The sequence below is a fragment of the Sorex araneus genome, chromosome 6, assembly GCF_027595985.1.
Source record: "Sorex araneus isolate mSorAra2 chromosome 6, mSorAra2.pri, whole genome shotgun sequence".
Classification (NCBI taxonomy): domain Eukaryota; kingdom Metazoa; phylum Chordata; class Mammalia; order Eulipotyphla; family Soricidae; genus Sorex; species Sorex araneus.
The window spans coordinates 104191747-104219193 of record NC_073307.1 but is presented as its reverse complement, the minus strand read 5'-3'; the positions used below and the strand labels follow the sequence as shown (position 1 = coordinate 104219193).

At 35.6% G+C, this 27447-nt stretch overlaps 2 protein-coding genes across 2 annotated transcripts; one reads left to right on the top strand and one right to left on the bottom strand.

The window, feature by feature from the left end:
• Positions 1-5337: 5337 nt before the first annotated feature.
• On the bottom strand, positions 5338-15378 carry LOC101554877 (olfactory receptor 51A7-like). The gene is made up of 2 exons (XM_004618312.3): positions 15365-15378; positions 5338-6280 (listed from the first exon to the last, which is right to left on the bottom strand). Exon 2 carries the CDS (start codon positions 6277-6279, stop codon positions 5338-5340), a length of 942 nt encoding a protein of 313 aa, XP_004618369.2. The 5' UTR covers position 6280; positions 15365-15378.
• A 10353-nt stretch (positions 15379-25731) lies between these two features.
• LOC101553197 (olfactory receptor 51G1) lies at positions 25732-26682 on the top strand. Its single transcript, XM_004618233.2, has one exon. The coding sequence runs from the start codon at positions 25732-25734 to the stop codon at positions 26680-26682; it is 951 nt and encodes a 316-aa protein (XP_004618290.1).
• The last annotated feature ends 765 nt before the right edge of the window (positions 26683-27447 follow it).

Here is a 27447-nt window from a genome sequence, read left to right as displayed (position 1 = left end):
GCCTTTGAGCTACTTGTTTCTTGGGGACACAATGTCTATTCCTATTTCCTTGACTAGTGGCCTCCTACTCCTCCATGTGCAGCATTTTCTAACTTCACTCAAGTTGTAGAATATATAAGTACTCTTCTCTTTTTGTTACCAAATTATAGGCCAGTATATGTATATGCAACTTTTAACTATTAATCAATGGATAGAAAATTAGTCTAAAGAATTTTTCCCCAAACCTCAATTACTATTGTTCTTAGATAAATAACAATAGAATTTCTGGTTCATACTGCAACTCTATGCTTAAAGCAATTATAAGCAATTATAATTATCAACCTTCATGTTGCCTCGCGCATGAAGGTACCAGCAGAGGAACCCAGCTGTGTGGGACCCAGGGCTGAGAACTCCAAGCCTGCTCAGATCGGGTCTGGGCCTCCTCCGCCCAGATTTCCCATTTCTCAGTGGCTAGGCAGTCACACCCAGGGACTGCCCCCAGCACTATGTAATCTCATCCATGGCCAGCATCTAGAGACTTAAAAGCAAGCTCCCAGAAGTGCGTGACCACTTTGTGGCCAGGCAGTACCTTGTAGCCTACTTCTCCCCTAGGAGAAACTGGCAAACTACCGGGAGTTTCCTGCCCACATGGGAGAGCCTCGCAAGGCCCCCAGGGTGTATTAATATGCCAAAACCAGTAACAAGCTGGGTCTTATTCTCCTGACCCTGAAAGAGCCTCCAATGCAGCGTCATTGGGAAGGACGAGTATAGAGAGACTTCAAAAATCTCAGGCAAGGACAAATGGAGATGATACTGAGATCGCTCCAGAAATTTGATGATCAACAGGATGATGATGATGATGATGATGATGATTATCAATGTGTTTTTTAAAGCTGATAAATATCTTCACAATAATTTTGAAGTACCATGATTTACAGTACTGTGATAATAATGTTTAAAGCAAACATGTTTCAACACCACACTCTCAAGCAGAACCCCTGTGGCCTTCCACCACTCTCTCAGTTCCCCAGCTTTCATTAGCTGACCAACTCCCCCCTTGCCTACCCCTAGTAAGGTCGGGATTGTAGACCAGTTCTTATATTCTGCTTCTTTTAGTCATTTGTTATTACTTTAATATGTTTCCTAATACCCAACATATGAAATATAACATTCTTTATCTGTTTCTCTCTCTTAAGCTTAACTTAGCCTCTGATAGTCTACAGCTTCATTCTCTTAGAAAATTGCAAAATTTCTTCTTTTCTTGTAGCCAAATAGTATTCCATTATGTCTATTTCACACAGATTCTCTATACAGTCATCAAAGATACAAATTTGGATTATTATACTTTTTTATCTATTGCAAATGATGATACAAATTATTTTAATAATTAAATTTAAAAGAAAAATTAAAGATAAACTCTACTTAAACTTTCAGGTATTTGTAGTTGCACCTTCAATTCCTTCTTTAATGTAGCACTGGTTAGCTGTTTTTTTGACTGATTTTATAGAGTACTTTCTATTTGTTACTGGTAAAATATCCAGCAACAACATTATACTGTTCTTATAATTTATATTCTATGTCAATGTGCACATGACTGAACAAGAAGATATTAACTTTTGTTTTTTCCAGTCCCCCTAAAAAGTAGCACTATAGCACTGTCATCCTGTTTTTCATTAATTTTCTTGAGCAGGCACCAGTAGCGTCTCCATTGTGAGACTTGTTACTGTTTTTTTGGCATATCAAATATGCCACGGGTAGCTTGCCAGGCTCTGCCATGCGGGTGGGAGACTCTGGGTAGCTTGCCAGGTTCTCCGAGACGGACAGAGGAATCGAATCCAGGTAGGCCACATGCAAGTTAAACGCCCTACCTGCTGTGCTATCGCTCCAGTCCTCCCCTAATAAGTACCTGAAACATATTTTTTATTGCAGTTTATTTTTAAGTTACTAAAACTATGTATGACCACAAAACAAAAGAACCGACTAAGTTACATCTAAGAAACCCTAGATTTATTGTATGATTGATTACTTAATCCAAAAAGTAAAGTTTTAATAAAGTTTTTTGGAATGTATATATATGATTAAAATTATTAAGAATAGAATAATTTCGCCCAGCCGGGCCCGGTGCTCTGCTCCGGCTGAGGTTCGACCCGAGTGCCCATGCCTCTGCCTAGCCGGTGGATGTGGAACGAGCAGGAACCAGAGACAGCTTTAGGATTTGGGGTTCCAGGAAGTGCTTGCAACCATGTATGGAGACTACTGTGAACTAAGCTTTTGCTACATGCTGTTCCAGGAAGGGAAATGATTCATTTTCCAACTTAAATCTCCGCGGACTTAATTACTATAATACAGAAATTGTAGGCCGCACGGCCGCTACCGCGGCCGCATGACATATTATCTCTTCATTCTCATCAGTGGAAAACTTATTATCAAATATTTCCTTGTTAATAGAGCTGTATTCTTGGGGGATAAATTCCAACAAAAATAGTGAGTCGGTTTTGAAACTCCAACAACAATAGTGAGTTGTGTGTTGAAATTTGGAATGTAATCAAGGTAAAGAGAAAAGGAAGTGAAATTATCACTCACGCATGGGGGGGGGTTGGGGGGTGATGGGTGGGATGTATACTGGTTTTTTTGTTTTTGTTTTTGTTTTGTTTTGTTTTTTATTGGTGGTGGAATATGGGCACTGGTGACGGGATGGGTGTTTGAGCATTGTATAACTGAGATATAAGCCTGAGAACTTTGTAACTTTCCACTTGGTGATTCAATAAAATAAATTTAAAAAAAAAGAATAGAATAATTTCATATATATTATAAATAATCTCTCATTGTCACTGTCACTGTCATCTCATTGCTCATCGAATCGCTCAAGTGGGAACCAGTAACATCTCCATTGTGAGACTTGTTGTTACTGATTTTGGCGTAGCGAATACGCCACTGGAAGCTTGCCAGATTATTGATTTTAAATAATCAGAATCTTTTTTTTAAAAAAAAAGCTCTCTGTCTAGATTTAAAACTATTCCTAGTAAAAGTAATATTGTCAGCCAGAAGGAGAAAGACAACCTTTGGATGAAGTCATTCATATGTAAAGAACATAGAGATGCAAAGCAAAAGAACTGAAGAACCCAAAGAAGCAAACCCAAGAACTCAGACTATAGAGCTCTGGTTACCTAGGTGAAAGGAATCAGGCAGATCCAAGAAGGAAGAATCAACTGGACTGAAGTGAAAAGGTCTTGGGATTTTGATCTCTGTTTTATTAGAGAATTTACTTTGAAAGCTATTCTCAGGTTCATTGATATGATGTAAAATCTGTAAAGACCCAATGTAGTAAGAGCAAATTCATGTCTCAGAGTGGTCACTAGCAAAAGTTTCACCTCTCTAATAATTACTTCTCTGCACTGAGCAGAGTCAATGCAAAGATGCCAAGTGTCCCATCTAAATTTATAGGTGAGGCAAAAATCCACTTTCTTTAAGGTGTTTCTTCATACTAATACATCACTGTCACTGTCACTGGAGACATTACTGGGCCCGCTCAAGCAAATCGATGAACAACAGGATGACAGTGATACAGTGATACAGTGAAACAGTGTAAGAGGAGAACAATGTCCAGAGAAATCAAATCTAGACACTGACAAAACTGAGGTTAGCTCTTGGAATCAATTAGTGACGGTTTTGATGAATTTATGGATTTATTGTGCTGGAGGATTACTGACACTTTGTCAGGGAGTGTGGCATCGTAATATTGTACCTCTAAAATGTGCAAACAGTTTAATCCTCTAGAAATTGATTTTTCTTAAAAAAATTAATAATTTAAATAATGTTTTGTATTTCAGAAATCATTATTTAGTTTGGGGTGATTACCAATAAAATGTATATTTTAGTAAAATAGACCTTTTCTTTTCAGACTAAGTGTGCATTAGTGGTATTATTTGTGGATAAATTAAATTTTTAAAATTGAGATAACATTATTTTATAAAATTATTTATGTTTTAAGAGTACAATTTCATATCTTATCAAAGTTAATGTTATAATATACCACAGACCAAAACCCCAATATATCCACCCTGTCTACTAGACTCTTCCCTATTGGATCCAACTTCTTCCTTTCATTCTGCTAATTACAGCTCTACAAGTTTATTTTTTTGGTTACTTCTGCTCCTTCCCTTTGCTTCTCTTTATTCTCTACATCTGAGTGACATCACTCATCAGTTGTCCTACTCCTTCTTGCTCAAAATATTAGTTCTAAATAAGAACACTTTAAAATTCAAAGAACTTTTTTCAGATTATGATTATTTTTAATATACACAAACTCATACTATTTTTCGACAATTTTCAAATTATACGTTCATTGGCTTTAATTTTTCTTTCTGGTGAAACAATTAAATTGTACAATAAATTGGTGACTCATCTGATACATTTTAGTTGATTCTTCTGTTTTGTGGTCACACTTACCTTTAGTAATTTAAAATTTAACTAAAATTATAACATTTTAACAAAAATACATTAAAAATAGTACATAACCAGCACATTTGGGGACACTGGCAAGAACAAAAATAAAACTCTTGCTAAGTCATGTTGATATAGAATATGAATTTTAAAAAATCATAATACTGTTTCTTAAAATTATATCTGCAACAAATAGAAAGTACTCTACAAAACCAGGCAAAGATAAATTGATACTGATTTAAAGAAGAAATTAATGCATTAATGGAAAATAAATAGCTGAAAGGTTAAGTAGAGTTTAACAATCTTTAAGCTTTTCATATAATTTTAATTAGTATAAAACCATTGTTTTTGTATTGAACCTTGCCATATTCAACATATTTTATAATACTCAAGGATAGGGAAGGAAGATTAGTCATTTCTACAAATTGTTGATTACTGATTACATACACATAGAGGTCTTGTAGATATCTTAAGTATATATGAATTAATAATGTATGTGTAACTTTTCAGTACACTTCAGTCTTTGCTTCCCCTTTCTTCTTCTAACTTCACCTCATTTTTCTAAATGAGCATCTTATTTTTGCTATTTTCTGTTTGGGTTTAGAATACTTTGAAAATTTCTTTTATCCTACTTAGAAAATTATACCAATATACATATATAGCTCTGTGCATGTAGAAATAAAAATGAGAAAAAAGGAGGAAAAGAGTTGTAGAAAATTGATAAATACGCACATAAGTTCTGAGCATATAAAGAAAATAATTGCTGTTTAATTAAACAATTAATTTAAAATTTGATGACTGCTTGATTTTGCAGTGTATGTCTTCACTCTCAATTCTTTCATCACAATGTTCATATTCTTAAAATTGCTAATAAAAAAAAGAAATCTGGGTATTGATTGCAGAAAAAATTTATGATTAATCCTGTTTCTGACGTAATTTTGCCAGAATCCGATTTCTAATCTGTTGACTCTTCACAGAGTACACAATGGGATTCATTAGAGGAGGAAGCAGGAGAAAGAGATCAGCTATTATGATCCTAACAACTAGAGAAACATTTTTACCAAAGCGATGAAGTGCAGCCAAGGTGATTATAGGCACATAGAATGTCAGTACAGCACAGATGTGAGAGACACATGTGTTGAAAACCTTGAGGCGACCCTTGTGTGAGGCAATACCTAGAACAATTTTCAGGATCAGAATGTATGACACGAAAATAAACAATAAGAAAAATAAAGACAAAATAGCTACAAACATTCCATAGATGAAATTAATTCTGTTGTCAGAACAGGCCAACTTCATGACATCCTGGTGGAGGCAGTAGGAATGGGATAGAAGGCTTTTCTTACAGAATTTTAGTCTCTTTAGAATAAAAGGGAATGGAAGGACAAGCAAAATACACAATGCTGCAAATGCAAGTCCAATTTTAATGATTCTGCCAGTGGTCAGAATGGAGGTGTATCTAAGAGGGTTGCCAATGGCTATATAGCGATCCATAGACATGATAACAAGAACTGATGACTCCATTGCTGTGAATTCATGGATAAAAAACTCTTGTGCAAAGCAGGCATCAGGGGAAATGGAAGTGGCATTGAACAAGAAGATTCTCAGCATGGTTGGAAGGGAGGAGATGCACAGCCCCAGGTCAGAAAAGGCCAGCATGGAGAGGAAGTAATACATAGGCTCATGCAGAGAGGTCTCTGTTTTTATGAAGTAAAGGATGGTGCAGTTCCCCAGAATGGAAATGAGGTATACAAAGCAAATTATGATGGAGATCCAAAGGTAAGCATGTTCCATTCCTGGAATCCCAGTGAGGAAGAAAGTTGCGATTTCTACTTCAGAAGTGTTGAAGACTGACATTCTAAGAATATAAGAGAATAAGGATGTGGTTGTCAGAAGAATCTTCCTGCAATGATATAATAGATTGACTTGAAAGTCTGCATGGTATCTGGTTAGTGTGAGTACTGGCATTGCAGAACATCTACAAATATTCTTAGGATTAAAGCAATACATGATATACTCCTTTAAAGGAGTACATACAGAAATGGATGATATATAGTAGGGCATCAATAGAAACATGAAAATACACACGTCTCCAAAAGAAGTAGAAAAATTTTAATGGTTTTCTATAAACTATAGCATGAAAAGAAAAATACTTTTAGATTCTCCTTCCTATAATTGTTTTTCAGCTGTTTTACTCCTAAAGACTAGAAAAAATAGGGGAAAATCTAAAAATATTTAAGACAAAATTTAAAACAAAATCTAGAACATATTTTCATATTTCTCATACAGAAATTTAAAAAGCACTATTTATAATAACAGTTATGTGTATTTTCTCCCCTCCCCAGTGTTAGTATCCTTTTAATTTTTCATTTGGCACCAAATATTCCTGGACAGCAGTTAAAACATACTATTTATGTAAATATAGAATCAAAGAGTGTATTGCATGCTATAATTTTATTTGTAGTTACTGAAGAATAGTGACTTTTAGCTAAAACTCTTTTTCTAAAATTGGGTTGGGACAGTGATATATACATGTGGAAATATATGAAGGCAGAAACTTATATTTTATCCCGTTGCTCATCGATTTGTTTGAGCGGGCACCAGTAACATCTCTCATTGAGAGACTTTTTGTTACTGTTTTTGGCATATCCAATACACCCAGGTAGCTTGCCAGGCTCTGCCATGGGGGCTCCATACTCTCGGTAGCTTGCCGGGCTCTCCGACAGGGGCGGAGGAATCGAACTCGGTTGGCCAAGTGAAAGGCAAAAGCCCAACGCTGTGCTATCGCTCCAGCCCACTAAAATTTATCCAAAATACATCATAGACAGAGGTTCAAAGTGAAAAACTAAAGGTATTAAAAGGAAAAATGCATGGCAATTTTTTATAAATTTTGATCTGGATTTAGAAAGTACATTATTTTAACTATAAACACCCACAGCAGTAGGAAAAACATATACAAATAGAACTTTATTACAATTACAACATTGTGATTAAAACACCATTAAGAAAATATAATGATAGTATATTTGCAAATCGTTTAGGAAATTTAAGATCCATGAAGAGATGTGTAGCTTAATTATCAAATCTAGTAAAATTTTTGACATGCCAAGAACAGTTCCTGTTAACACGGGGAGCTGTGCCCAGAGTAAAATTCTTGTCTCCCTCTTACTCAGTTCTGCCACTCAGTTCCTAAAACTGGCCCAGGCACTCTTCTTGAGATTGACTCTGTCTATTTGATGTGTTTCACTCCATTCATGGAATTGGCTCAGAATATTTTATATACCTCTTATTAAGGTTCTAGGATTATTTACATGTGTTCTGATCTCACAGATAGCAGAAATTTCCATCTAAACTACCTGGCAATTTAGGTGAAAATTTAATACAATTGAAAAATTGACAATAAAAGACACTCCCAAAATGATAATAATAAAGCCTCTCTCAACTCTCTCATTTTTTTCTGATTTCCCCTTTCACTTTTTTCTCGTGTCCTCCCCATCTACAAACATTACAAACACACACACACAAACACACACACAATGTCAGTTTTGCTGGCATGTTATTTCTTTAATTAACTTTAATTAGCTTTTTGCTCCTTGAAACTGCCTCGACCTAATAGTACATTCTTTTACCATTATTCTTCTTGGGCCCAGGATGGCCTGATTTCCTACACCTATTCTCTTTTAAAGTGAGTTAGGAAACTGTGCATCTTTTTTCTCATTTTAAAACTCTAAAATGGAAATGGTAAGAGTCTTAAAAATATTCATTAGAAAAATGCAAATCAAAGCCAAAATTAGACATACCCTCAAACATATAGAGGTGCTAAAATTAAAAATACAATCATATGAATTATTCACAAGGATAAACAGAAATCCAAGATCCTTGTGACTTTTTTGCATATTTCACTATAAAAACATAATAGGAAATTACAAATTGGATGAAGGGAAACCTCTTTGACAAAAGGTGTTGTAAAAACTAGCCAGTCACATGTAAACAGTGAATTCAGACCGTTTTCTCATACCATGCATACACGTCACATAAAATGAATCAAATATCTTGTTATAAAACATGAATCCATAAATTATACTGAGGAAAACATAGGCATAACCCTTCATGATATCTACCCTAAATTCATCATCTGTACAATTGAGACAATATCAAATTAAGAAGTTGTAGCATCACAAAAGAAATGATATCCAGAGTAAAAAGACACCCCTTAAACTTGGTGAAAATATTTATCCACTATTTATCTATTTTATAATATCCAAGATACATAAAAACACTTCTCATACTTAATAACAACTAAATAATCTCATAAAATATGAGAAAAGAGATACTTTCTCAAAGCAGATGTAAAGATGGTGAATGTGTATACAAAAAATATTTTTCAGTTATCATTAGAAAAATGAAAATAAAAACAATAAGATAGCACCATGCAGCACTAAGTTATTTAAAAAGAAAAAAATCAATGCCAGAGAGATAGTATAGGGGATATGACTCTTGACATGCATGTCCCCAACCCAGGATTGATGTTCTGCACCCATATGGCCACTTGATTGAATCCCAGGATGAACCCCAGAACAAAGAGTCAGAAGAAAGCCCGGAAAACAGTCTGGTGTGACATAAAAAACAGAAAGAAAGAGAGAAAGAAAGAAAGAAAGAAAGAAAGAAAGAAAGAAAGAAAGAAAGAAAGAAAGAAAGAAAGAAAGAAAGAAAGAAAGAAAGAAAGAAAGAAAGAAAGAAAGAAAGAAGAGAGAAGAGAGAGAGAGAGAGAGAGAGAGAGGAGGAGGAGGGAGGGAGAGGGGAGGGGAGGAGGGAGGGAGGGGAGGGAGAGGAGGGAGGGAGGGAGGGAGGGAGGGAGGGAGGAGGGAGGGAAGGAAGGAAGAGAGGAAGGAGAAGGAAGGAAGGAAGAAGGAAGGAAGAAGGAAGGAAGGAAGGAAGGAGGAAGAAGGAGAGGGAGGGAGGAAGGGAGGGAGGGAGGAAGGAAGTGGAGAACATGCACCATATGTAGTCCTGAACACCAGCAGAGTGCTTCTTAAGTACAGAACCATTAATAATTCCTTAGCACTGCTGGCCTCCAACAAAAAATAAACCAAAACAAAGGAAAAAAGCAAAAAACAATCAGCATTAATGTGGATATGGGGAAAATGGAAATTCCAGTCATTGCTGGTGGGAAAGTATACTGGTTGACACTTTGAAAAATATTCCGGACAACTCTAAAAGACTAAGAATTAAATTTCCTTATAATTTAGCAATCCCACTTCTTGACATTTACCCTATGACTACAAAAACTATTATTAAAAGACATTTTTGCTACTATGTTCATTATATTATTTTTCACAATAAAACTCTAGAAAATATTTCCAAGAACAGATGTCTATATAAATGAACACTGGAGGGACCAGAGATATCGTACAGCTGGCAGGACATTCGTCTTGCATATGGCAGACCCAGGTTCAATTCCCAGTATCTCATATGTCCCCCTGAACAGTGTCAGGAGTATTTCCTGAGTGTAGAGCTAGGTATAACTCCTGAGCATCACGGGTGTAACCCAAAGTGAAAAAAAAATGAAAAAATAAACTGGAAATAGATATAATGGGATACCATTCAGCTATAAGAAAAGACAAAGTCATGCAACTTGCTATAAAGATGGATCTGCAGAGAATCACAGACTGAGTGAAGACTTAGGGAGAGTAACAGATAAAGAGTAACCCTGCTAATATTATGGATATAAGGAATCATAGTAAGGGAATAACAAATGATCAAAAGCCACAGAATGTAAGGACTTATCTACAGAACTGACCTTAGTAAGGGCAGAGAAAGGGAGGAGTAGGGCAGTGGGAGGGAGGACGGAGGCTGAGAGATTGAAAGAGTGGTAGAAGGAAGCATGTAATCCCCTGGAGAGTGAGATGTTGGAACATTGTATGCATTAAACCTATTCTTATTACAGTATTGTAAATCTCAGTGGCTCAAATGAAATTATTTTCAAATGTTTTTCAGCTTTAGAAAACATCTTGGTATTTTTAATTAGCTCTAACATGGTTACCACATGACCCAGAAATTTTATCCTGGGTATTTTCTAAGAACAATAGTTTTTTTTTGGAAAAAACATAACCTTCAGCCCAATTTTCAATAAATTGATAGATAAAAGTTTCCTTTTTACAGAATGGGCTATATAATTTGGTAACCAGATAAACAGGACATCAGATCTATGCAACAATTTGAAGGAAGTGTGAAAATATTGCATGTGGAAAGCTAGGAGGCCACTAGTGAAGTAAGTTAGAGCAGACATTGTATCTCTGAGGAACAGATAGTTCAATGATATGAAGGCCTTCGGAATACAAGAGAACGTGAGGAAAGTAGAACACCTTTAAAATTCAGACATCCGGGAACAGGAGCGATAGCACAGCAGGTAGGGCATTTGCCTTGTACTCGTGGGACCCGGGTTCGATTCCCAAAGTCTCATATGGTCCCCTGAGCACCGCCAGGAGTCATTCCTGAGTGCAGAGCCAGGAGTAACCCTTGTGCATCACCAGGTGTGACCTCAAAAGCAAATAATAATGATAATAAAAGTATTAGTAATAATAATAAAATAAAACAAAATAAAATAAAGCTCAGAAATCCAGATCCTATGGACTCGCTGGGAGAAGAAGTTTCAAAGACGAAACAAAGCCACACTAAGGCTACCAAAGACCAGCTTTCCCACTTTGGAGCACTAACAACAAACAACAAACTGGTGGGGAGACAATTTAAGGAATCAGTACTCAGACTACCTTAACAGAGGAAAAGTTGGACAAATTTTCCCCTAAATCTAGGTTTGCTGCATTGCTGCTTGAAGTGTGTACTTTCTTTTGCTTCATGATGCACACTTTCCGACTTGGGCATTCTCCCTCAGCTTAACTTTAGATGTGTGCTTAGCGGTCTCCACTCCAGAGAAACCCACATACTCTCTGGAGAATGAAATACTTTCTCTCTTCTATATTTCCAAAAGAAGCATACCTTACTTTATTATTTTTCGAGTTACTGAAATTCTTTCCTGCAAAGTGGAGTTATGCTGGAGGAAAAAAAGGAAACTAAGATGAATTTTCAATTTTCAGCAAAGAAAAATTGGTCACTACAAATATCTTCTAAGACTTCACACATACCCTCATGCAGGGAGCAATTCCCTGCTGTAAAGACCCAACAGAAATCAGGAGAGTTTACTACTGTGAAGAGCTGCTGAGACACAAGCACTGTGCCTGGCAGGTGTTCAAAACACATGCGACCAGCCCAAACCCATCACAATGCTTCCCTAAGTGACTGAAGTGGGTAGAAAGCAAAGCAGCAGACTCCTGTGTTCTCTCTCCAGCTACAATTTCTCTTCTCCTGACTTGAAATACCTACAACAAAACTATTATGAAAATTAATAGAAATGAATCATAAAACACAATCATAAAACAATACCAATGTCTGACTCCTAAGATGTTTAGAAAGAGTAACCCCATTAACACAGTAAGTAGATCTATAATTTTAACTGAATAGGAGATAAATGAGGAGTGATTATAAGTACATAAAGTTTCATTTTATTTTGATAAAGCCACTAAAAACATATTCTGTTTAAAACAAAGATAAGAGCAGTAATTATTGTTTTACAACCTTAGAAAAACACTGAAACAACACTGAACAGCATGCAGCATGCATTCTTTTTTTTTTTTCTTATTAGGTCACAGGGGTTACTCCTGGCTCTGCACTGAACAGTACACTTTAAAAGGAATTGTATGGTATATAAATAGTTTGTTATATATAAAGTCAAAGCACCTAAAATACTTATCTTTATGTTGCTTTAATATATCAAACTGCACTATGAAATGGCATTTTATTATTTTCATATAAGTAGCACCTAGATGCAAGCAATGTCCTCACTATAACTACAGAATATAGTAAGGTAGTTCAGCTGCTATTAGGAAACTTTGAGGGTATATCATATGGTTGCAATATATTTTAATGTATATGGAACATGAATTATGTACCAATGTTTAATATATAATAGACATGCAAAATTTATTTTAAAGTATCAGACAGAAGAACTGAGGGCATGAGCAGTGGGAAGAAGAATGAATAATAAAAGGAGAGGCAAAATTTCACACATGCACACACACACACATGCTCACACACCTAGTACAGCAATAAGGAAGTCTGTGAAGATTGCAACAATACCTTCAAGGAAAGATCATCCTTAAGGAGCTACAAATACGTGGAAAACCTGAAGTTATCTTACAACAATGCTAGTAAAGTAGGATTTATCTTTTTCTATTTTCTTTAATTCTGATCACAGTCCAATTACTAAGGTCATCAGTTTGAAATACAGGGAATGGCTAAGAAGCAGGTGGAAGACAGACACATATGGCTTCAAAGTTGGGAAATAAATTCACTGGTTATATTTCCTCCCTCTATTTTCAAGTGACTTTTGTAAGCAAATTATATATATATATGTATATATATACACATATATAGTGATATGCTTTAAATGAAAACTATGCCCTCATTTTGGAGAGCCCATATTGAAATTAATTGTGATTTATACAAAATCTATGAAGTAGGCACCAAGGAGATAATCCCTTATTTACTAATTTCAAGTTGTCATAAAACTGATTAATGACTGAAGACAAAAAGCCATAAAACATCCAAAAATAAAAATGTGTTTGGAGAGGCTGGAGTAATAGTACAGTGAGTAGGGGGGAAGGAGCTTGCCCTGTATGTGCCTGACACGATTTAATCCCTGATGTTCCATAGTTCCCCCAAGCTCCACCAGAAGTGATCTATAAGTACAGAGCCAGGAGTAATATCTGAGCACATCCTGAAGTGCACCTAGAGACCCGCCCCCAAATAAAATAAAATAAATGTTTGGGGACAAAATTTCATAAATCAAAAATGTTTGCAATGAAAATACATTTTCCAAAAAAGATGCCATCTTTTTTTACATAGGAAATTGTCAGGGATCTTTGGAAATGTCTCACAGTTAGAAATGGAACCTTAATGGACTGCAACAGGTAAAGAAACCTCCCATTTGGATATCCATTCTCCATGACAATGCCTTAAAAATAACCATCAGTTCAAGATGAGGGAGCTTGGGGGAGGTGGGGTGTGGGAGGCCAAGACAATTATGTAACCAAGAACTAACAAGCAACTCTGGACTCCACTCAACCTGAGGGCATACATTTTCTCTACTCTGGGGTCTCTTTCTCTCTCCCTATCTCTCTCCCTCCATCCTTCTCCCCCTCTATCTCTTCCTCCTTCTCTGTCTCTGTCTCTCTGTCTCTGTCTCTGTCTGTCTGTCTGTCTGTCTGTCTGTCTATCTCTCTCTCTCTCTCTCTCTCTCTGTCTCTTTGCATTATCATAGCGGTATGTCTGTCTTCCTCAGAAATACTGCGTTAGGGAAAGAAATATTTTTCTGGGAGAAAGACAACCAGCAGTACAATCCATGTATAACTTGGAACTGACTTCTTTGACTTCTTCTCCAACAAAAAGTATAATCATCTGAGCCATGGTAGTACAGCTCCTGGAAATTCAAATATAAGGACCAGCACCCACTGTGAAGCTCTAAGAAGCTCAGGTGCACCTGATGGCTTCCTTTGTGGAGTGGAAACCCTTTACTGGTAACACCTAACAGGAGCTTTATCAGTCCTTTATCTGTCCTCACCTCTTAGGAAACACTTCTACCACCAGCTCATTGCTGAAAGTCTCCAAACTTACATGTATCTTTTTTGGTTATTCTCATTAAGTTACCTTGTTTTCAATCAAGTGAAGAAGAATGTGAGGCTTAAGCTTAAACCTATTGAGAAATATGTTGGATTCAGTCAAAATTATGAGCTGATACTCTTACTTGTGACTATTGTCTTCTCACTGATGTCCACTTCAAATTAAGTGCTCTTGTTTATCTGCATCTTGAAACAATGCGTATACTTACACAGAGCAGGCAGTGACCCAGTGCTCAGAAAACATGCCCAGAATAAAGGTCTCAGAGTTCTGGTTTTGATTACCTCTGTACTCACCTAGTGATTCTAGCTTAACACTCGATTGAAGGCTATCACCTGACAGGACATTCTAGATTTCAACCAGATATTTACAATAATGTTGTTCTTTACAGATTGTGCAGGTGATGACATCCCTTCCAATCATTTTGAGATTATAATCAGAGAGATTATATATAACTTTCATCTGGATCTGGTGTAAAGCTAGTGATAGCTGGGAATATTAAGAAACTTACCACAAATCGGGTTAATCCTTTGATCTACATCCCAGAAGAAAAACGGGTTGAGGGATTGGCGGTGCTGTGAAGTCACTAGAATTTTACTGCTGTGGTGGCAATAATGATTTATTCTAATACGCAGGAATTAGTGCTACCCATCTTCTATTGGCTGAAACAACTAGGGATATTTCATTTCAACAGCATTTATAAAGAGTGAAGAAAAATTCCCTCTAGAAAGTGTCCCCTAAAGAGACTGTATCTTGGACGTTATTAACCTCTATAAATAGAAAGAATTAGTTCTCACAGGAAAACACCATTTAAGCACTAATTGCTTCTTTTAAAATAATGATTTTTCTATCTTTTGTGATTAATGTCATATAGAGAATCTCAGAGAAACTTTCCAATAAATGATAACTATATCTTCATATAACTGCTTCTTCCACTAGATTTTATTCTCAAACTTGTAGATGTTTTCCTCCAAAAACAAGGATTTTGAAAACTTAAATTTCACTTAGTGTCTTCAGTGACTCTGGCTTTTAATGCTAGATACATATAAAAATTTATTATGTAAACTTTTTTGTTAAAATAAAAATTTCTGTACCTAATCCATAATTTTAGTTGATTTTATTACTGTGGGTTTGCTATTTCATGTTATTTTATGTATATAATTTCTTGTGCATATTGAAGTAGAAAAATAAATTTTGGGGTGAGGGTTACAATGAATTCTTGATAAGTAATAAAATCACGATGCAATTCAAAAGAGTTATTGTCATTAGTCCCTAAGGTACTCTAAAGATTGAAGGCCAGTCTCGCTTGTGAACACAGGATTGAAACTGATTAGACTGTAAGTGACATCAGCACCAGTCCAGAGAATGCTAGACTCCCTCTGAGAGAAGTACCACAGCAATGGAATGCTGTAATAGTTATATCAACAAAAGTCAAAGCTTTTTCCTTTGTCACTCTAACAATACAACCTTAGCTATACTGAAACTCTTATCGTTGAAATTATACGAAGCCTTTGTTTTAAATCTATTTTTAGCTAACAACAACCTTATAAATTCTGTTTTAGTAAAGACGAGTATTTCAAAGCTGTGGCTGCTCTCATTGAAATTTGCCTCCTGAAACTCTGATTCTATTTTATTATTACTCATATGCAATATAAATCATTGTATATATCAAATATGAGTAAGATTATCTAGTACCTATGTTTCTTGTTCTGACCTACTTTCCATAATACAAAATTCTCCACATCCATATAGGTTGTTCTGGAAAAAAATAGGCAAGTCGCCTTTTTATGTCTGAGTAGTATCTTTCAATCTCTCTATACCACAACTTCTTTATTCACCTTTTATTGGATAGTTAAACTTTTCCAGATGATAGTTGTAAAAAATGGTGTAATGAACAGAAATGCAATTATCCTCTCAAATTAGTTTGTTTTTATGTTTTCTGAATAAGAAAACCCTATATTGAAGTGGAATTTCTGGGTTATATGGCATTTATATTTCCTTGATGCTAAACTTTATTTTTTTAGGTTTCAGTTCCTTCTTAATTCAGTGTTAGAAGAATGGAGATTATAAATGTCCACATCACTGTATCTCTGTCATCACTGTCATCCTTTTGCTCATCAATTTGCTCGAGCAGGCACCAGTAACATCTCCATTGTGAGACTTGTTACTATTTTTAGCATATTGAATATGCCACGGAAAGCTTGCCAGACTCTGCTATTCGGGCGAGATACTCTTGGTAACTTGCCAGGCTCTCCAAGATGGGGGGAGGAATCGAACCCAGGTCATCTGCATGCAAGGCAAATGCCCTACAGGCTGTGCTATCGCTCCAGCCCAAATGTCCATATATTTCTTTAACATATTTTTAAAAAGTAATCACCTTGAATTAAAAAGTAAGAGTGATTCATGATTGAGTTTTAGTTATACAATGTTCCAATGTTACTTCTAGTCCATCTATTCTTTTTTTTTGGGGGGGGTCACACCCTGCAATGAACATGGCTTACTCCTGGCTCTGCACTCAGGAATTATTCCTGGAGATGCTCGGGGGACCATATAAGATGCTGGGAATCGAACTCAGGTCGTCCTCGTGCAATGCAAGTGCCCTAACTGCTGTGCTATCACTCCAGCCCCCTTAATCTCATTTTACTTTAATTCAACCATCAGTTTCAATTTAGGCATTCTTTAAAATTGTTTTTATTTTGGTATTTCTGTGTTCCACGTTATATTTCTTATCATTCACAATTATAGATATAGTTCGTGTTAATCTTCAATCTGCTTTCTAAATCAGGTGTATTACCAATAAAAGGAGACCAGATCTATGTTCTTTCTCTCTGAGCACCCATTCTCTTGGTGAGTGCTCCAAGAAGTACTCACAAAACCCAAGGATTCTGCTGGTGGTTCTTCACCAACTGAACTGGCAGTTAAATGCAAGGGCCTAAGGATGCAATACTACTCAGGCTTCATGGATACAGGGATTATCTGAATCACCCCGAAGTCCCCTGAAGCCTCCAAGTTCACACAAGACAGTGCTTAGGGAACCACACAGGGGACCATGCAATGCCAGGAATTGAGCCAACATCAAGCATATGCTAAGTATGTGCCCTAAACAGCTGTACTCCCTACCTGCTGCCACAAATTTCATATTTTACTTCACTTTCCTAGCTAATAAAAGTATATAAAATAAAAGGCTAAAATGTTTTTTCTCAGGTCAGAGAGATAGTACAGTGGGTAAGTTACTTGCTTTACACATGGGTCACCGGGGTTTGATTCCTGGTATCACAGACGGTCCCCCAAGTATTATCAGGATTGAAACCTGAGAACTTCTTGGTGTTGCTCCAAAACAAACAAAAACAGGTTTATCCTCAAAGTTTATGACAATCAGAAGTTAGTTTGTCTAACTCCTGAATGCCAGAAATATTTATACACTATCATTATTTTAAAAATCTATGTATTAACAGCATATTTACATGCAAATTCAAACAAATGCTATTATTTTGGAGTTGTGTGAGTTGATGACATTATTATCAAGGGCATTTCAAAAATGAAACTATTGACAATATCTCCATTTTTAATATTAGAGGCATTTGTAAAAGAAAAAACATGCAAATTTCTCATCTGTGTATGTTTAGCTCTGGCAAGTACTCTATAAATTTTTTTCCAATATGTATTGTACTCCAACTCCTAAATTCAAGTCAATGTAACCACGTGTCTAAGGAGCTGTTTACGATTCAAAATAACTCCAGTTCACTCGGTTGCTAGACAAGGGAAAGAAAATCTTTTAAAAACATCTCTTATGTTTTCTCCACACAGTACAAGTTTAAAATTAGTTATGTTTTTAGAATTTTTATTATTGGGTAATACTGGCATTTGTCAATAACTGAAGTACAACAGTTTCTCTTTAGCAAATTTGCATTTATCTTTTTAATTTCTAAATGATATTAATTACCTTCAAATTCATCAATTATTTCTAATGTCTAAACATGTGTTAATTTTTCTAATTCTTAAAATATAATAATTGTAATCAATAATGGAAGCATCTATTACCTTCTGTCCCATACTGCAGCATCATTCACAATAACAAAGAAGTAAAATTACTAAAGACTGGAAAAGATGAATTAATAAAGAAAATGTGTATAGCAGTGTAATGTATTCATCATCAGCCCTGAAAAAGGACATCCTGCCATTTTTGACAACATAGATGGTCATGATGTTAAGTGAAATAAGTCAAAGAGAAACACAAAAACTACAATATATCACTTAAAATTAAAACATGAAAAAAGAAACCTGAAATCTTACATACAAACGCTATTATAGAAGCTACCAAGTCCTGAGTAGTAGAGAAAATGAAATAATTAGTCAAATTTCATAAAAATATGTTTTAATAATGCATTCAAATATGTCAACACATTGTAAAAACTCTAATATATAATGCACAGTTTCGCGATTATAACTAGCAATTATATATTATATTAAAATTTCTTAAGAAAAAGCATAAATATTGTCAGTTCAAGGAATGTATGATTATGTGACATGATAGAGATGTTAGCTAAAAACTACAGTGATAATAATATTTGTGCAATATCACTGTCACTATATCACTGTCATCCTGTTGCTCATCGATTTGCTCGAGCAGGCACCAATAATGTCTCCATTGTGAGACTTGTTGTTACTGTTTTTGGCATATCGAATACGCCATAGGTAGCTTGCCAGGCAGGCTCTGCCGTTCAGGCAAGATACTTTCCGTAACTTGCTGGGCTCTCTGAGAGGGACGGAGAAATCAAAACCAGGTCGACCAAGTATGTGCAAGGAAGAAGCCCTACCCACTGTGCTATCGCTCCAGCAATATATAATCAAAATATATTCAATCAACATATTTTATACACTAAACACATATGTGTTATAGACCAGTTACCTGTCAATAAATATGGAAGATCAATAAAAATAATAACTTTTTTAAAATAACAAGATTTTCATTCTGGAACTCCTGAAGAGCTATTTTAAATTAATATAATTTAATATATCTTAACAGGGCCTATATATATATATATATATATATACACACATATATATATTAACTAGACACCTCACAGAAGAGAATAAAATACTTTTTATTTTTCTTTTTTTTTTTTGCTGTGGGCAGAAGCACCACCCAGTATTACTCAGATCTTACTCTTGGCTCTCCATTCAAGGATCTTTCCTGGCAAGCTTACAGAACCATATGGGATACCAGGGATCAAACCTGGGTTGAGGGGGCCGGAGCGATAGCACAGCGGGTAGGGCATTTGCCTTGCACGCAGCCGACCTGGGTTCGATCCCCGGCATCCCATATGGTCCCCCAAGCACTGCCAGGAGCAATTCCTGAGTGCAAAGCCAGGAGTAACCCCTGAGCATCACTGGGTGTGACCCAAAAAGAAAAAAAAAAAAACCTGGGTTGACTGCATACAAGGCAAACTCCCTACTCACTGTACTATTGTTTCAGCCCCAAGAATGAAACAAATTTGAATAAACATTTAGCCTAAATGAGAAATCAATGTGCCATATGAAATCTACCTTTTGTATGTTTATGATGATTTACCACCTTCAGGCAATATTTAAAGTAGAGGCCTTTTTTTTTTTTTTTGGCTCTGGCTGTAACAAAATTTATTACCTCGGGGCTGGAGGATAGCACAGCGGGTAGGGCGTTTGCCTTGCATGCGGCTGACCCGGGTTCAAATCCCAGCATCCCATATGGTCCCCTGAGCACCACCAGGAGTAATTCCTGAGTGCAGAGCCAGGAGTAACCCCTGTGCATCGCCAGGTGTGACCCAAAAAAAAAGCAAAAAAAAAAAAAAAAAAAAATTTATTACCTCCATCTGGCACCATAGTGATGACCAAATTTCTAAAAATACATAATTGGTGTATTTAAATCAAAAGTAAAAATTTTCATTTTTTGAGGTATTTTGTTGCCAATGGATTAGCTAAAAATACAGTGATAACACAATGAAATAAATGAATGTGATAAGTTATATTAACATAATTATTATATAATAAATCATAATCTATAAACATCCATTAGTTTGCGTTCCCTACACAATTTTGTCATTCATTTACTCTATTTCCTGTCGACCTCAATCTACTAGCATCTTGGAAATTTTATTGATTCCAGAGACTTTGGCAAAAGGACACAAATTATTGATTTTTAAAAATCTATAGTCGATATCATTGTGGAATGTACATTCCACCTCCACTGAATGTGCAAAAATTTAGTTTTATTTATATGTTGTTTATCTTTTGCTCTTGTTCTTGGCTACACCTAGTAGTACTAGGAGACACATCCCAAGATACTCAGGCGACCATTCATGGCTGCGACTCCCAAATATATAGCATTTGATCCAGCCCTTTGAACTATCCACAGATCCTTTGTCTGCTTCTATACAGTGTGCTTAGTCAGAGATGGACCTAATAGCTATAATTACATTGGAAATAGTCAAAAATAAAATATAGGATGCCACTGCTCATTTTTCATAATTGAAAATGGTTCAGTAGAAAGTGTATTAACTTCATAAGCATTTTACAGGACATTAGATGAAACCACAGAAGTAATATTAAGCATGGTGTAAATACCTACAACTTCATCCATCGAATTTTGATGTAATTATGTTAAACACTACCAAAGAAAAAATGTGACATTGAAAATGGGTTGGGAAACCTGCAGTACTAAATGTACATTAGGCCTAATGTTCTCAGTAGAATTATAGCTATTGACTAATAACTTTAATAATTGTATTTACTAATAAAACCCTTAAAGTAACAGATAATCTTTTAATGTTATTTCCATTTGTTTAAATCAGTTTTGGAAGAATTTATGATATAAATAATGCTGGCTTTGGCACATAAGTTAACAAATCACCCAAGCTGCTTGTGCACTGGGAAGAAAACAAAAGAATGACCAATAAGTTAAGATACTTAAACATTAAAGCTAAAGATCGCCTTTCTCCTTAAACTTCAGAATTGACTTTAAAACATACAAGAATGCTTAATTGGGGTCTAAAAAGAAGTATGACAGGTTGGATGTTTGCTTTGCCTGTAGCCAACCCTGGGTTCCATCCACCCCTATGGTTCCCTGAGCCCCACTAAGAGAGATCCCAGGGCACAGAGCCAGGACTAAACCTTGAGTACAGTCTGGTGTGACCTCCAAACCAAAACAAACCCCTCAATTTTACCAGTATCTGTGTAAAATCAAAGGGGGGGTCCCTTTTCTTAAATATAACAAGATAATATCTACGATAAATGAAGTAATTTGTCTTAGGTTACATAGTTACATAGGTGTAAAATATAAGAGGTAAGTCTAGGACCAATTTATATGCTCTCTGAATCAAAAGTCTTTCCTGCAATAATGTTCTTATTTTTCTATTTTTAGAAAATAAGGTCTATAACTAGACATCAATATTGCAACATAATACATACTTGATTTTCCCCTTGATACTTGCTCCTTTTTTGTTTTTTTTTTTCCTCAGTGCTCAGGGACTGAGCTTCCAAACTTTCACAGCCTCTTGTGGACTCTGTTCTCAACTAATGGCTTTCAGAGCTCTTCAGGGACTGTTCAGTCCCAGTGGAGGCCCGTAAGGGATAGGCTACTGGGATCTTCAAAAAGACCCAGTATTTCAGTCAGAAAATATTCTTGGGGCTGAGCTAGCCTCCATTCTGAGTTCTCACAGGAAGTATGCTGTCCAAGCGCTTTTCTCTCTAGCTTCTGGTACCCAGGTATGTATTATAAGAAGAATCTCAAAAACTGCAAGGAACACAGATATAATTAGTTCAAGTACTCATTTCTCACTCTTAGATGCTTGCTAAAGTTCCACATTAAAACAAAGAACTTTTAAGGAGAAAACAGATTTAGGAATAAGAGAACTTCATTATAGTTATAACTCTGCAAATGTGTGTAATGCTGTAATAGTCGTGTCAGCCATTCAGTCAAATATTGTCTTCTAATTGTTTCTGTATTAGTTACTTCATTTTTTAACTTAAAATTTCAATGTCTACTTCCATAACCTTAAAATCATGACTATTAAATAGTAAAATGGACTTGATAGTGTTTTGCAACAATAAAACTTAATTTTTGGTCACAAGTGTTCTTAGAATAACTTTTCAGGCAGTGATCAACATAAATGATGATAATTGTCACCATATCTGCATACAAATATATAAGGGACATGACTTATAGGTAGTCACAGCATCACTGAAATCACTTGTTTATTTTTTTTATTATTGCTGTAAACCCTGGTTATAGCCCATTATCCTAATAAATTGGAGCTGAAGATGGGATTGATGGTATGCAGTCTAAAGAGTCCAGCTAAAATGTTTTAGATATAATATCACAATTTGAGCATATCTAGAAAGAAAATATACAGCATCTATGCTAAAAAACATCCCATTCACTCATTCAGCAAACTCTTCCAAGTTCCTAATTTGTGCCAGAATTACAAGTCTCTGTCAATACATTAATTCCATTTATCTAGCAGCAGTTTTTTATAGTGATTTTCTTCCTCATACCTGTCACATTTACCCTCTTACCCATACCCAAAATATAAGAAATTTATTTGTAAGGGTGTAATAAAAAAGGGATATGGCATAGATATAAATTATCTAATAGAATGATCTTTTCCTATGTGAACATAAAGGAGCAGGATGGAAGATTACTAAATTGTTATTTTATTTTTAAAATCTCTCTGAAATAGATCAGAATGAGGTGAATGGAAACCAGCTTCCTGCAAGTTGGCTGGCTTGGACCATAACCATAGTTCAGTGGCCAGTCTTCACTTTGCATGCGCCTGACCTGGGTCCTATCTCTAGCACTGCCTATGGTCCCCTGAACACTTTTAGGAATAATCCCTGAGTGCAGAGCCAGGAGTAAGCACTGAACACTACTGAGTGTGGCTCACAAGAACAACAACAAAATTAGAGTTGAACAGATATCTCCACTTAATTGATGGAAAAACTTCTTCCAAAATTTCATGACCTTTCTTAATTATTTTTCTCAATTTCAGAGAAATATTGAATTGTTGTCCTTATTTTTCACAGCTGATACCAATGTAATGATATTTCTCAGGTCATTTTTTCTTAACTTGTCACCTGAATTTTTCTTCTTTCCTAGCTGACCCTCTTTACAGTTATTAATATTTCTCATTTGAATTCATATAATAAGAAAATCTTATTATCATACTAATCATGCATTTTTTCACTTTAAGAAAATAAATTAAAGAGAGAATGAAATTTCAGAATGTACTTTTCTTCTTTCTTCATTCTTCAGACTATTAATATTCTTCTACCATAATGAGGAAAAAAGCTATTAATATTCTTCTACCATAATGAGGAAAAAAGCTGAAAAATACCATCAAATTCTCTTCTGTCTTCCTTAAAATATGCAGATATTTAAGATTTATCTTGGAGGAAAATTACCAAAAAACCCCACTGATTTTACTTATTCTTATAGTGTATATTTAAGATCATATCTTTTTCTAATACATTGAAATATTTTCTAAAAAATGCATGTGACCTTGCCACTATAAGTACAATGCCTGCTTTAAACCCATACCCTAACTCTGAGATTTTTGAGTCAATAATGATAACTTTACATGGGTTATATTATATTTTGTTATTTATGTTCTGTTTCTCTCATTTTCTTTATCTAGCTATAATGTTATACACTCAAATCCTCAATTAAATCAAAGATAATTAGACACAATATCCTTGAAACAACATTCGTAGTAATTTTTTTAAGTTCACTTTTAGTGTATCTCAAACAGAACTCTAGATACAGTCTTTCCAACTTTTTCCTCCAAATTAATTGCTATCCATCTATGTTATGCACATTATAGGAATAGCTATACATGAGCATGCCACAGTAGAAAAAAAAATCCACAATTACATAAAGAAGGGAAATAGAGCAGTATACAAGTATAATTTTACGTAATTCCATGTTGATGCTTCATATCCTTTAATTTTCACTTGAAATAACCCTTTTAAAGTTTCTTCTATATTAGGGCAAAAAACTCCATCATATTTTATCATAAAAAAGAAATAGAAATATTTTTTAGGGGCTGGAGTGATAGCACAGTGGGTAGGGTGCTTGCCTTGCATGCGGCTGACCCAGGGTTCGATTCCCAGCATCCCATATGGTCCCCCAGCACCACCAGGAGTAATTCCTGAGTTCAGAGCCAGGAATAACCCCTGTGCTTCACTGGCTGTGACCTGAAAAGCTATATACATATATGTATATATATATGTATACTTTATAAAATTTGTCTGACTCCCCAATGTACTGGTGGTTATAAAAATGCTATAAAAAATAATATATGCTCTGCTATATACTGTCATGGCCTAAATGCTATTATTAATCTTATTTGTCCTCTTACCTGACCCAGGTTACCACCTCTCTTTGTCAATGCTTTAATTTTTTTCATTAAGTATAGCCTATTTTGTTGAATTGTAAGGATTGAATAATATAAATATAAATAAGGCACTTAGGAAGATAATGGACATTTATTAATAGATGTAAGGTGTTTTACCTTTTAACACATGCAATTGACACCATAGTAGTCACACTGTACTAGAGTATTATACACAAAATCCCTACTATGGATTAAAATAAATGAAAATACATAACAATTTTAAAGACATAAGTAAAAAAGTATCCATTTTAGATATTACAAGGATGGGCCTATATTAGTGCCATTGATCTTAGTAGACATAGAGGCAAAATTTAGTCTTAGAGTCTTAGGATTTATTTTCTAATAATAGCTAAATTTTAAAGCTACCCTTAGCCATTTCAAGTTTTTCTTTGTTATTTGCTTATGATATTTGATGTGCCCTTTTTCAACGTTTCCATATTTAGCCCCATATTTTACCTTTAGAACTCTCCTTCTACCTTTTGGAACCAAGCCCTAGATAACAGTTTCCTAGGATTTGATTCCTGAAGTCACTGAAAACTATTTTCTTAGATATTAATTACTCCAAACTTCAGATTTGTTTCTCTGTCATCACCCTCCTTGGCTTTATGTAGACTCAATAAAAGTATCATTCTGAAAGAACTTGACGTTTATACACTATTTCCTCTGTATCTGCCTGTAGATTAGATATTTCAAAAGTATGCAAAACACCAGGAAATTGACAAATACATAGAAAACACATGTAGTATACCTTCTACAAGTGTAGATAAGGGCTGTACAAGACAAAGTGTTTAAGTATTGATTTCTTATAGACTAAATATTTTAGTTATTGAATTGGAATGTTTTTCTTTTCAGAGAAAACCCATTTAAAAGTTTCCTTTTGGGATGATATCATTAAGCCATTGAGAACTCAATATCGGCGATATGCCACCAAATGGATAAACCATAATCTACTTCTTGGCTTTAAAATTATATCACATAAGAGTCCCTCCTATATGCTTCTAATAAATCAGATTCTGCAATTCTTTCCCATTTTTTTCTGGACCATTCGAAATCATAGGTTCCAGGACACTCAGGTGAGTGAGAGCTCAGAATTGCCACTCTAAGAATTGTGTTCTTTATTGCAGATTGTTGAATCTAAGATTATAAAGCCATGACAATCTTTTACAACAGCAGTCTCGACAAAGCCACTTTCTTCTTGACAGGCTTCCAAGGTTTGGAAGATTACCACGGCTTGATCTCTATTCCCTTCTGCTCTATCTACTTGACAGTTATTGTAGGAAATGTTACCATCCTCCACGTCATCCGTACTGATGCTACCCTCCATGAACCTATGTACTATTTCTTGGCCATGCTGGCTCTCACGGACTTGGGTCTTTGCCTTTCTACACTGCCCACTGTGCTGGGTATCTTCTGGTTTGATTTCCGAGAGATAAGCATACCTGCCTGTTTCATGCAGCTCTTCTTCATCCATACTTTGTCTCTTGTGGAGTCTTCGGTTCTATTATCCATGTCTATCGACCGCTATGTTGCCATCTGCAACCCGCTGCGTTATTCCACCGTCTTGACAAATGCACGCATCATCAAGATGGGCCTGGCCTCCGTGCTTAGAAGTGCATTTCTCATCTTCCCCCTGCCATTCCTTCTTAAGCGCTTCCACTATTGCCGCACCCATGTGCTGGCTCATGCTTATTGTCTGCATCTCGAGATCATGAAGCTGGCCTGCTCTAGCATCATTGTCAATCATATCTATGGGCTCTTTGTTGTAGCCTGCACTGTGGGTGTGGACTCATTGCTCATTTTCCTCTCCTATGCCCTTATCCTCCGCACTGTTCTGAGCATTGCTTCCCGACAGGAGAGACTTCGGGCCCTCAATACCTGTGTTTCCCACATCTGTGCTGTGCTCCTGTTCTATATCCCCATGATTGGATTATCTCTGGTACATCGCTTTGGAGAACATCTTCCCCGTATTGTACACCTTCTCATGTCTTATGTATATCTGTTGGTACCACCTCTCATGAATCCTATAGTCTATAGCATCAAGACCAAACAAATTCGACAACGCATTGTTAAGAAGTTTGAGTTTATGAAATCATTGAAGTGAATGTTTTTGATACTGGGCTTTAGGGAAGGTATGAAATAAAACCCAAACAAAATAACATTATTCTTCAACAACAGTAATTAAAGTTTGGGATAACATTCACCATCTAAGTAATTAATCAAGATCTTGGTTCTTACTTTGAATCATCTTGGGATGAGAAGGTGAGAGAAAGGCTTACACATTTACTATGTTTTATATGTTTAACTCATATCTGTGTTCAGTCATATTAGAAAACACATACATAGAGAGTTAAGGAGGGGACAGAGAAGGAAAGATAAAATTGCATAAAAAGTCTAATATATATGGATTGAATGTATCTATATGTAAATGAACCAATTAAAATATAATTATAAGGGTCTTATTCTTTCTAGGAGAATTTTTTTGGAGAGAAGAAATGTCTCTCTTCAGTTTTTGTGGTCTCATTGTTCTATCACTTTACTTCAATATAAAGTAAGTTATGGGTAAGCAACTTGCAGATAATTGAAGAAAAATAAGCACGTGTGTGTATGATTCTAAAGTTTCTCTCCAGAGTCTAAAACATGGGATCTTCTATGAATAGCATATAATCCACAACCTTCTTTCTATCGGACATTTTAGCTTATCTAAATCCTGTGCTTGGTTTTTTCATTACCATTGACTTTCTTTTCTGGATACCTCAAGGGAATTATACATTGCTAGGCACAACTGTCACTTCTATGAATCCATGTCAAAATTGTTGCCATGTGGATTCCTGTGAGTTGGTTTTGATCTTCACCAACCTACCTAATG

Coding starts and splice junctions, on each gene's coding strand:
- LOC101554877 (XM_004618312.3), bottom strand. CDS start 6,279: ATGTCAGTCTTCAACACTTCTGAAGTAGAAATCGCAACTTTCTTCCTC.
- LOC101553197 (XM_004618233.2), top strand. CDS start 25,732: ATGACAATCTTTTACAACAGCAGTCTCGACAAAGCCACTTTCTTCTTG.